The sequence below is a fragment of the Rhineura floridana genome, chromosome 5 (assembly GCF_030035675.1).
Source record: "Rhineura floridana isolate rRhiFlo1 chromosome 5, rRhiFlo1.hap2, whole genome shotgun sequence".
Lineage (NCBI taxonomy): Eukaryota > Metazoa > Chordata > Lepidosauria > Squamata > Rhineuridae > Rhineura > Rhineura floridana.
Genome location: NC_084484.1, coordinates 86,848,147 through 86,861,011, shown reverse-complemented (window position 1 = coordinate 86,861,011; position 12,865 = coordinate 86,848,147). Strand labels below are relative to the sequence as shown.

Here is a 12,865-nt window from a genome sequence, read left to right as displayed (position 1 = left end):
GAATTGCAGCCTTCAGAGGCATCCATCTTGACTCCTGAGTGCTCCCATCTAACATCTCCATAACACTAGGCTCCCTTCTTCCTATAATGGCCTTCTGGGGACTGGCCTGGCCTGGCCTGTGGGCACTGAAACCCTTTTTGTCAGAAGCAAGTAGGCTAGATTGAATGTTCCCTAGCCAGGCTCTCTAAGTGGAGGAGAAGGAATGATCATGTTACTTCAGCTGGAGCTGGGAATACTCTCATTTAGCTCCAGTCAGAGAAATGTTTTGTTTGAGTGGTATGCTTGAAGCAACTGTGGTTGATGCTTAATATATCATGCTTAATGACATCAATAGGGCCCGCCCCGTGATATCACTAGGGCCTACCCCTGAAATCCTAGGGTTTGGGATACTTCTGACATGGGAACCCCAAATCACGCTGACCTGGAATGTCATGTGACTCCAGATGGTGTCACAGGATAATATAAAAACTCCAGTCTTTGGGATACACTTTTATTAACCACAATTACTAGAAGCAAAATATATATTCCTTTTATTTCTCAAGTGAATCCCTCCTGGGGGGAGTGGCACCGTGAAGGTTGCTTAATCCATGGGTTCCATGGGGCATAGGTGCAAGTGTGAGTCCAAATTTACTTTATTTATTTAACACAATTTATATACTATTTGATTATAAGAAACCTCTAAGCATTTTACATTTACTGCCCTAAGCAACAGGAGTGCAGTAAGACTGACTTTATTGAGCCTTTAGCCGTTGCTATAGACTCCCACTCCCTTTCTCCAGGCAATTCAAGTCTAAATCCCCACACATGGGGTCACAACAACGACGTCCTTCTCAACTCCTTTTGCCTGTACTTACACTTTACAGGGGTCCTCTCCTGAGACAACTGCTATAGAAGCCCGGAGTCTGATATGTTTCCAGTGCTGTCGGTGGTTGGGGCTAGGCTCTCCACTTCTGAGTCCTGTGGCTCCCCAGTAACCCCTTTGTCAGGGTTATGGGGCTTAGGAAAGGGTAGATCCTCTTGCTGGACCTTTTGCGTTAGGGTCACCCCCAGTGGACCAATCTCACAGTATGCTTGCCTCAGAGGGTTTGGGTGATCAGGGAAGGCTCTGAGCCCCCAGTACCTCCCAGTTAGCAGAGGAAAAGGCTACAGGGGAGCCCAAGGATAGCAGCTTCTCAGGTCTCTGCTGTTTCTCTACACACAATATCCCCTGACTACAAGCTCTGGGCTGCTTATGCTCAGCAGCTCTAGGAGACCTTGATCATTCCCAAGCATTATTAGCTGTTCCCTGCCCCACTCATCTCTTGGCTTGGCTGACTGAGATGCAGAAGTGGATGTCTTAAAGGGTCATGATGGTAGGAGCCCTTTGGCCTGAGGTGATCTCCTGTGGATCTTCACATCTCAGTACAGTAATACAAAAGAAAGCTAAAAATAAACTATGTATTCTTACAATTGAGTGTTACTAATGGGTCCTTGCCAGTTAATCTGTTTAAAAGTTCACTACCTATTGATTAAAGCTTACTGCCCTAATAGATAACAATATGTTGACCATATCTAATTGCATCATTGGCATCAAAAGAATATGTGAAGGCTTTAAAAATTGATTCTGTGTAGCAAAATATCTTGGCATGACAAACTAAATTATGGATGTTTAAAAACCAAAAGTTTAGTTTAAGAGAGAGAGATATTGCAAAGGTTTCATCATTGTCCTGAAAATTAAATGCTTTGTAAAACCACCAACAACAACAACAACAAAAAACAAGCATGAAAGGGTAGACAAAGTTTTCAGACAAAAAAGCAATGGGAAAAAAATAGCTTCAGAAATCACTTTCAACCATAATGTTCTTTATCTCATTGATATCCCATGTTATAATAAAACCATTGTCATATCTTACCTTTTACAGCATTTAGAAATTATTTTGTATGTAATTGGAATTAATTTGGTTCCAGGCTGAGGCACTGAAGCTGATTATAAAATTAAATAGCAGTATTTCACTGTAGTTTGATATTATATCACACAGAATAAAACTGTATATTTGAAATACTGGGGGTATAGACTTTTCCCTAACTATCTCACAGGCTATCAACCACATATTATTGCAGGTTGCCACAAAAAGAAACTGACTTTCCCAGTCATTCTAAATGGCTCGAATGGTCTTAAGAAAGAAGAAAATTGAGGGGGGAAATGGAAAGATAAATTATAAACTACAACAATAGAATCAAATGTTATCTTCTTTCCTTGTGTAATGTAGCTGGTGGCACACAGGTGAATGGAAATTAAGGCTGCTTTCACATTGGGGCTCATTGTGTTAGTTTAACAGATTAAAACGATAGGACTTCTATCCCAATTTCTAAAATTCCTTTCACACTGTAGTACTTGTTACGTTAAGGAACAGTAGTTTTTTCAGCCGATATACCAGCATTTTGCACAAATGTTTTTCACACAGTTATAATGAATTGTATAGACACAGGGGAGTGTGTGGGAAATGCTGCTGCTACCCACACCTACGCTGAAACACCGGTACAATTTTCATCAAGCAAAAAAAAAAAAGCTTGCCTAAAGGGCGAGAATGCACTGCATGCTTGGTTGCCTGTCGTGAGCAGCTGCAGCTAGCAAAAAACTCTCATGATTATCCAGATTCCCAGGTTTGCAAATGCATTATTTCTGGTATCATTTATCATAAAAATTGCCCTAAACTTGCACAATATTCCACTAGAATTCCAGAACTAGCTTGTGCATCATGTGAAAGATGAAATGTAATGCACAAATTACCTGGTAAGAAATTGTCAGAATAACATAATAAAGTGCAATATAAAAGCAGCCTAAAGAGGGCTTAAAATCACTCAGTTGATACCACACTTGAGGTGGCCATAGAGCAGGGCTGGTAAGGGAAGGTGTGGTTCGCTGAGAGACTTAGCAAGTTACATTTGGCCGTCATGCCTGAGGTTTCCTAACTATTGTTTAGATTACAAATCTGAATTGACTAATTTATTATTATTATTATTATTATTATTATTATTATTATATTTATATCCCACCCTTACTCCCAGCAGGAGCCCAGGGCGGCAAACAAAACCACCAAAAACATTAAAACATCATAAAAACAAACTTTAAAACACATTAAAACAAAACATCTTCAAAAATGTTACTTAAAAAAAGCTTTCAAAACATCTAAGATAAAAAACATTTTAAGAAGAAAGTTTATGAACATATTAAAAAGCAATTCCAACACAGACGCAGACTGGGATAGGTCTCAACTTAAAAGGCTTGTTGAAAGAGGAAAGTCTTCAATAGGCGCCAAAAAGATAACAGAGATGGTGCCTGCCTAATATTCAAAGGGAGGGAATTCCACAGAGTAGGTGCCTCCACGCTAATGGTCCATTTCCTATGTTGTGCAGAACGGACCTCCTGATAAGATGGTATCTGCAGGAGGCCCTCACCTGCAGAGCACAGTGGTCAACTGGGTATATAAGGAATAAGACGGTCTTTCAATTATCCTGGTCCCAAGCTGTATAGGGCTTTGTACACCAGATTCTGCTTTGTGCAGCAGATAAAAGACTTCCAATCGTTGTGTTATCCATGCCATTGGATCAACCCCTTTTTCTGTCTAGATTGTGTGTTGATCGTCATGCGCCAATCTCCCCACATAAAACATTCACACACAGGCATCTTCCAAGCATTGCAAAATGGACAAAAAACAAACCCTACAAGTCTCCACTACTGAGAAGGAAGGTCACATACACACCAATCTACCCTGTATTGGCCTTTATTGCCTAAAGTACCAAGATAAAGAGTGAGTTGCTGTTGAAACTAGTCAAGTGTAGTCATTTTTGTTCATTTGTTAAGAAACTAGCATGGCTTTCTGTGAAAGTTTGCCTTTGCCACACTCATCTTCTCCTACTCCTTCCTCCAGGTACCAGTACTGTGAACATGGTGTAGAGAGCCAACATAGGAACACTGGGCAAAGCGTATTTGCGGCATTTTTATTTTTTCACTGTAGCATACATTCCAAATGACCTTTTTCCTAGTAAACCAAAACAAAATACTTTGTTCTGATATCCTGCCCATCTCAAGGAACTGTGGAGAAAAGCTCTGTAAAATTTTTCAGAATGAACGATCTTTAACTTTCTTGTATATTCTCAATATTCTTTGTTACTATGTTAGCATTGGGGTTCGCTTGTCCGGTTTATTTTATTCTTTGCAAAACTCACTTTCCTTGACATACTGGGATCCCAGTCCCCTTTCATCATATTTGTCATGCTGCCTTTAGTCTAGCAGATTATTCTATAGTTTTTGTGGTGTGTGTGTTAAAACTGTATGTGGTGTTCAGCAGGTTGTAGTTATTACACACGTGGGTGCAGTCTAACATAGAATCACATTTGTCCTTACCTTCAAATGCTTGCTTAACATAGCCCGATCCTCTGCAGAGTTAGGTATGTCAGTCAGCAGACTTGGATGTGCCTTTTTCTATACAATTATAAACAGTATAGCTGTTAGCTATACAATTTATCTTCCAAACTGGCTTTTTTTTGGGGGGGTGGACTTTTTGCTTTATCTCTTTTATCACAAACTTTGTGTCATAGCTGTTTCTGTCCAAATACTTGTCTTCTGTTTGTTTAGCTTTTTATCAGTAGTTTTAATTTTAACCTGATTGAATAAAAAGATCAACGTTCTCATTCTTATGTTTTAAACAACAAATTGATTTCCTCAGAATAACTAATGAACTAGTTTAAGTCAACTCTTTGAATCCATAACGGTATATGAGCCATTAAATACCCATTTTGAAATGAGAACCTTTATTTTTACACGTAATGTTCCTTTTTGAGAATAAGGCATGCTTTACATATCATATTTCATAGAATTGCAGAGTTGGAAGGGGCCTATAAGGCCATCAAGTCCAACCCACTACTAAATGCATGAATCCAAATTAAAGCAAACCTGAGAAGTGGCTGTGCAACTGCCACTTGAATGCCTCCAGAGTTAGAGACCCCACCACCTCCCTAAGTAATTGGTTCCATTGTCATACCGCCCTGATGTTTTTCCTGATGTTCAGTTGAAATCTGGCTCATAACTTGAGCCCATTATTCCATGTCCTGCACACTGGGAAGATCAAGAAGCGATCCTGGCCCTCCTCTGTGTGGCAACTTTTCAAGTACTTGAAGAGTGCTATCATATCTCCCTTCAGTCTTCTCAAGGCTAAACATGCCCAGTTCTTTCAGTCTTTCCTCATAGGGCTTTGTTTCCAATCACCTGATCATCCTTCTTGCCCTCCTCTGAACCCGTTCCATTTCGTCTGCATCTTTCTTAAAGAGTGTTGTCCAGACCTGGATGCAATACTCAAGATGAGGCCTAACCAGTGATTGATTGATTGGGTTTATTTATATGCCACCTTTTCACAGTGACCTGTGCCCAAAGTGGCTTACAACAAACGCTCAAAATAAAAGCATTGGGGTAGGGGAGAGAGGTCAGTTTACAAAACATAGCAATACATTCAAATAAGACAAAAATAAACAATTTAGCAAACATAAAATACATTCAGTATGACAAAAGAAGTAATCTAAACTTAAATAAATTAGTACAATCCATCTCTTTGGCCTTTGTCATTCCTGAGGACTGGTGGAGTTCCATTGTTTGAGGCAGCTCCAGGAGACAAGAAGAATCAGAGACAACTGAGTGCAAAGTTCTACACCTGCTCCTGCTGCTGCTGCTGCGGTGCTTCTCCCTCCTCGGGCTGGCCTTCATCGAGCTTGCCCAGGTAGTACTGCTCGAGCCAGCGGCACACGTTCTGCGAGTGCCAGTGCGACGGCCCATCCAGCACAGTGCTCATGTCAGTGCCAGCCCGCTCCAGCAGCAGCTCCGGCCCACCTGGGTGGAGCTGCACGAAGTCCAACATGTTGTAGAGGCGTCTGCTGGCGAGTACCAGGCAGTCACCCTTGAAGCAGCACTGCCGCACCTCGCTGTGGCTGTAGGAGTGGGGTTGGTGGGGGAGAGCCATGGCTGGCGGCTGAGCAGTTCCTCAACGGCAGATAAATATTCCTCTGCTATCCTGGCTTTAGGTTGAGCAGTTCTGTGCAGCTGTGTGAATGCAGGTGTGTAGGAACTCTGACCAGAAGTAGGGGTGGGATAGCTATGCCTCAGGATTTCCCTCTCTCCAGGTTAGGACCAAACCAAGGCAAAAGTATCCCCCTCCACTGCTGCATTAAAAGAGTTCTTTTGGAGTGGAGACATGATGCATCTTTTCCTTCTAACCAGTGCTGAATAGAGAGGAACTAGTACTTCACATGATTTGGAAAATATGCTTATGTTAATGCAGCCTAAAATAGCATTTGCCTTTTTTGCAGCCACATCACACTGTTGGCTTATATTCAGTTTGTGATCAACTACAATCCCAAGATCCTTCTCACATGTAGTATTGCTGAGCTGAGTATCCCCCATTTTATAACTGCATTTGGTTTCTTGTTCTTTGGTGTAGAACTTTGTACATCTCCCTGTTGAATTTCATTATTTCCCATAACAGCGATAATCCCTGCATAAGGGAATATATACATATATCCCAGGCTATGGCTTGAAGGCACATAAGGCCAGCTCCCTACTGAAGCTAAGCAGGGTCAGGTCTGGTCAGTGCCTGGATGGGAGACCGCATGGGAACCATATGTAAGCCACCTTGGGTTTCAGTCATGAAAAGAAAGGTGGGGTATAAATGTAATAAATAATAAATAAATAAATATAGCTTTTCTTACACTAGAAAATATGATTTAAAAATTCAATATGTTTGTCCCTTAACACAAAAGAAAGATAGGCTTCAAGAATTCAACAGTCCCAATTATTTAAAACTATGGAGAAAATGACTGATTGTTTAATATTATTTTTCAGTTTTATCAGCACTTGGTAACTTAGCGACTATCACCAATTTTCAAGTAGTCTGTAGTCTGGGCAAAAACTGAGAACTTCTGGTATAGGTGACATTGTTTACAAATCATTGCATTCCAGTGTTTTCTGCAAACCTTTTCAAGATCTGATTTGTGACCCATTTAAAATAAATAAATAAATTCAATTTTGGTGCTAGTATGGATATGCAAAGTGCAATTGAGGCATATTAGGACCTCTATTAATTACATTTTTGCTTGCAGTTTCTGTCCTTTAATTGCTTAAGCATGGCAGCAGGATTTCCTGTTTATTTGCCCTTTAATAGCCTCGCTTAGATGTCTTTTAAGGACAGCTTCCATTTCTGTGGAGGTATTTATGGATTTTTTTTCTACCTTTATTGATTGCCCAGTTACCAAGGTTGTCTGGGTGGTTCACACAACTCAAACAACAATCAAAAATTAGAACAGAAAGAGAGGCTATTCAATGGGCAATTAGCAGTGCTTTCCATCACATCAGAAATGTCAATGCTGAACTCAACAAGAAGCAATAAAAGAACTGCAAGCAGGAAACAATTAACATTAGAAGGGATCTTTGCTGAATGGGACTTTTTTCATAAATAGTGTAAATAGTGGAAAACCTACAGTCCCCAGCCTACATCAGTGCAGAACACTGACAGTCCATTCTTGCTTTCTGAATTACTCCTCTGGGAACCGCTTACTCTTTGATGCAGTGTGTATGTGAGAGAGAGAGAGAGCGGGGGGGGAGGGGGCAGGTGGACATTGCTGCTACATGGTGATCTTGGGAGAAAAAACTTGATGTGAAGTGGTGGCGGGGAGAAGGGTATGAAGGAGAAAAACAAACATTGACAAAACCAAAACGAATGGAGTGATGGAAGGAGCAGGGAGGAAAGCCTCTGCCAGTGATCAGATTGGATCTGTTAAAGGAGGGGGGATTGGGGGGCAGCCGAAGTGAATGGAGAGATGGAATGGAGGTACTGCCATATTTGAGGGAGTGCTGGGCAAGATCATTTCCATGCCCCCCAACTGCCCTAGTCACTCTGTTACTCCATTGTCTCTCCACACACATACACTACCATGGCTGCTCACTCCCACCTTTACTCTGCTTAGGGAAGATGAAAGAACAAGTTCATTTTCTTCCTACCTTATCCAAATTTGTTACAGAGATTGTTGTTGCTTCATTCCACATCACTCGATGGCTGGTCACTCGCTTCACCCATCCCTCCCACTTATCAGGAGGTGAAGGGAAAAAAACAAATAGGAGCCATTCTTTTTTTATTAAAAAAATAAAGAAAGTGGGATCCTGGTCATTTCCTTTCACTGCATTGTCAGTCTTCATCCTCCCCCTTGGATATCTTTTTCCCCCTTCTTTTTGCAAAACTTTTTCCAGAGGTTGTCAGGTATGCTAGCTTCAGAATGCCCAATGACCTTATTTTTTGCAGAAATAAAAAGAGACCTGTTTGTGACTGTTCCACTATCTGATGGCCTTACCAGGTGGAAGCAGTGACAGCAGTTGGCACATTTTGTATTATTTTTATTTTCAAGCAGAGCAGAGCCCAGAGAAACCAGGGAAAGGAAAGTAACAGCTTCATTTTGAAGCAGTGCACACACTCTTTGAAATATTTTATTTCTTTTAAGAAAAAAAATGTTCTTAATGTTGTAGTGATTGGTAGTGTAGCACAACCACTTGCCACCCCTCCAGACTGTGGGTCCCTGGGCCTATGCTCTGTAGTCCCCTTTAAGATCACCACTGGGAAGCACGGGATATAAGATAGGAAAGCAGAGAGAGAGTGAACAATTTAATCATGTGGTACTGCAAAATCTACCCACATTTGGCTTTGACTACAACCAATCATCAGCTGAGGACTTTTCTTGTGGATAAGTGACCCTTCATAGAAAAAAGGTTTTCCTGCCCCTGCAGTAGAAGTACCTTGGCCATGGGGAATTTGTGGTAGTTTATGCTATCTGAAACTTACATTTAAATTCCATCACAACTTATTGAAAAGTATTTTGTTTTATAGTTTTGCAGATTTATAAACTGCTTCACAGCTCAAAGCTACCAACTCAGTGTACACTAAGATAAAAATAAGATAAAATACCAAAGAAAGTAGTTCCTTAGCAACACTAAAGAGTATAGTGTGGAAGCAACCTCAGCCTGTTTCTTTGTTTCTAAACTTCTTCCTGGCCAAAATGGCTCATATGGTTAACATGAGTTTTTGGCCCATAGTGTGCAATGGACTGATGTATTTAATGCTACATCCACTTGACTTTCATTCACTGTGCTTTTTTTAAAAAAAATTGTTTCCAGTTTACACCGAGTTCTAATGGATTTACAAAACCAGCAGCTAAGCCAACTCTCTGAATGGTTAACTAAAACAGAAGAACGAACAAAAAGGATAGAGTCAGAACCCTTGGGTCCTGATTTGGAGGACTTAAAGCGGCAGGTAGAAGAACATAAGGTAAGCAAATGCAATTTATTTCTCGAGTCCACCTAGAGGGGGAATGTAAATTATGTAGAAATATATCAACAAAGTATTATATGGAAAAATGAAACAATGTATACAAATATAGATTGGAACGGAACAAAACCTTCAAAACATAACACAGAAATCCTGAATTTTCCAATAATAAGACCAGGCTTGTCATGGTTTTCTTCTTTCTTTCACACAGGCATTATTCACAGAACAAAATGTGGTAAAGGGATGGTAAGGGAAAAGGGAATTGCAATATACTATTTACTGCAAAATACAATAATAACATTTCAGATGTTATTATTCCCTGATTTCTTTCTTCTGCTATCTCGTGTTTTCCTTTTAGAGTACTCCAGTAACAAATCGACACTGTTACTATAATCGGGATTTCTAATCTCATTAGCAGTGCTGGGACTCTGGGCATGCAGCCCCCGAGCATTGTAAAGTATTCAAACTGAGTGCCTGCCTTTGTATTGGAAAAGATGTGCAGTGTTTTGAAAAATGAATTTAATTATAAAAACAACAAGCTAGCACATAGTGAAAAAAAAAGACTTGAGTAAGACTGTTTTTTGTTGTGCTCTAAGAAGGTTTCTGTTATATACGTGAAGATCTCTAAGAAGCCTTCTGCTATAAAAAAGCTGCAAGCCTAAGCCTAAATCCAATTTGAGTGAGTGAGTGGGTTTAGTCTTTGTTAAACGAACACTTATCTCTTGTTTTTCTCCTAACAAACCCCTATGATAAATCAAAGTTTGTTCTTATGACAAAAAAAAATAGCTTAATTTAAACTATGGTATAAAGTGACGTGAACTAGGCTTATGTGTATACATTAACCTGTTCTATAGAACTGTTGATTTCTTGCTTTTGTTTTCATTTGGAAAGCATTTTATGCAATGTTTACATTTAATTGCAGTGTTCTGCCATGAGAAAGGATAAATGTATTTTAGGAGGAGAAAATGTTAATTATAATTAAAGTAGATGCATATTTTCATTTGTGAAGGTTTTATTTAATCTTTGCATCTCTTATACATATGCATCCCACAGTTAATAGATCATAGAATCATAGTGTCATAGAATAGGAGTTGGAAGGGGCCTATAAAGCCATTGAGTCTAACCCCCTGCTCAATGCAGGAATCCAAATCAAAGCATTCCCGACAGATGGCTCTCCAGCTGCCTCTTGAGTGCCTCCAGTGTCGGAGAGCTCACTACCTCTCTAGGTAATCAGTTCCATTGTCGTATGGCTCTAACAGTTAGGAAGTTTTTCCTGATGTCCAGTCGAAATCTGGCTTCCTGCAACTTGAGCCCATTATTGCATGTCCTGCACTTTGGGACGATCGAGAAGAGATCCTGGCCCTCCTCTATGTGACAACCTTTCATGTACTTGAAGAGTGCTATCATATCTCCCCTCAGTCTTCTCTTCTCCAGGCTAAACATGCCCAGTTCTTTCAGTCTCTCCTCATAGGGCTTTGTTTCCAGTTCTCTGATAATCTTTGCTGCCCTCCTCTGAACCCGTTCCAGTTTGTCTGCATCCTTCTTGAAGTGTGGAGACCAGAACTGGACACAGTACTCAAGATGAGGCCTAACCAGTGCTGAATAAAGGGGAACTAGTACTTCACGAGATTTGGAAACTATACTTCTCTTAATGCAGACTAATATAGCATTTGCCTTTTTTGCAGCCACATCACACTCTTGGCTCATATTCAGCTTGTGATCAACGACAATTCCAAGATCCTTCTCACATGTCATACTGCTGAGCCAAGTATCCCCCATCTTATAACTGTGCATTTGGTTTCTTTTTCCTAGGTGTAGAACTTTGCATTTATCCCTGTTGAATTTCATTCTGTTGTTTTCAGCCCCATACTCCAGACTATCAAGGTCCCTTTGAATTTTGTTTCTGTCTTCCACGGTATTAGGTATGCCCCCCCAACTTTGTATCATCTGCAGATTTGATAAGCATGCTTTGTACCTCCTCATCCAAGGTATTATAAGATAATTAATACTTCTCTGGTAAAAGATAGGTCATAGAAAAAACTAGTAGACTTTAGTAGGGTTTGGACAGAACAATAAACCTATATGGCAACTATGAGTGTTAGGCGTGCAGAAGACACACAGTGCAGAACAAGTGGTTGGAGTTGTGCCTAGTCTGCTGGTCTCCCCTACACTTTGTTTTTATTGGGAGACAACTGAAATCATAAAATACAAAACATTTGCATTCCAACACTTGGAATAGATTTAAATTCTGTGTGCTATAGTTACTCTAAGGTTGTTTTGTTTTGCATATTTCTATGCAAAATTCAGTGCTGGAAATTATAATTAAAGTAAACAAGGGTTGGATCTTGGATACATAAAGGACTGTCTACTTCAGTCCCATACCTGATCGCCCACTCACTAAAATCTGTTGGGGAGGTTCTTCTTTGTGTCCTCATGGTAGCTGAGATAACTCTAGTTGGGACATCTGAGAAGGCTTTATCTAAACTCTGGACCTTGGAAAGTCCATTTGGTCCCTTCTTTCCTTGTGTTTTGCTGACTAGTCAAGGTTTTCATACATTTAACCTGCCAGTGTGCAAGTGCTTGAGTAGAGTTTAGATCCCTGGATTTTTTTATGTTAGTGGATAGGTGACATTTTTTGTAGGTAGAAAGGGATCAGCAAAAATGCCTGTTGCTCTTCAGATCTGTTCCCATCACTATAATTCTTTTCTTTCATTTCCCTTGATGTATTTTGTAACCTTTTACTTCCCTCTTGAAAAGGATGATTAATTCTTTTGTCCTTGAAAGTAAATGTTGCATTAATGGTTACTTTTTTGTCTGCATTATTTGCCTCTCTGTCAAATTTAACACTTGGCTCAGTTCCTAATGTTTCATTTTCTCTTTCTTAACCCAGATAGAAGAAACAGGCCTTAAAATAGTGATCATTCACTTAAATAAACTGGGATCAATCAGATGGTTTGCTGTTAAGGCCAGGGCTGCTGCATTAGTCTTAACATTCTTACAGTACAGAAGGAAGACCATAAATGGCCAAAGACATGCTGTGGGGCTAACCAGGCATAAATGGAACAATATAACTGTGCTTACTGTGTGGCAGAGAGAGTGGCAAAGAAGACCTGCTACTCTGTCTCCATTGCATCCTCAGTTAGCTGCCCAGTGAAGCTTTTTCATATTGTCTGTGGTCAATTAGTGTTTATTCCAGGAAACTGAGTTTTAGACCCTTTGGAAGCCACTGTGAATTGTTTGCAAGGCACTTTGAGGGTAAAGTTGTTCACCTCCTTAGCAACCTTGATACCATATCAAAATTCACTGTAGTCTCCAGTGAGGTGTCCAGTGCAACATCTGCTGCAACTTCTTGGGATAGTTTTCAGTGTGTGTGGCCTGATGATGTAGAGAAGGTGCTTGTGATGATGTGGCCAGCAACATGTTTCCTTGTTCTTGTTCTTTCTGGTGAAAGATGATGCCATGGACTTTATTTCCTCAGCATATAAGTCATGTCTAAAACATATTCAAATATGGTGCATAATATT

At 40.2% G+C, this 12,865-nt stretch overlaps 1 protein-coding gene across 12 annotated transcripts in view; it reads left to right on the top strand.

Moving 5' to 3' along the window:
• DMD (dystrophin) overlaps positions 1–12,865 on the top strand; it is a 2,032,119-nt gene that overhangs the window by 669,902 nt on the left and 1,349,352 nt on the right. For all 12 annotated transcript variants that reach the window (XM_061627388.1, XM_061627390.1, XM_061627384.1 and 9 more), the window contains one exon: positions 9,191–9,341. In XM_061627388.1, coding sequence (XP_061483372.1) covers positions 9,191–9,341 — 151 coding nt within the window. The remainder of the gene's footprint in view (positions 1–9,190; positions 9,342–12,865) is intronic.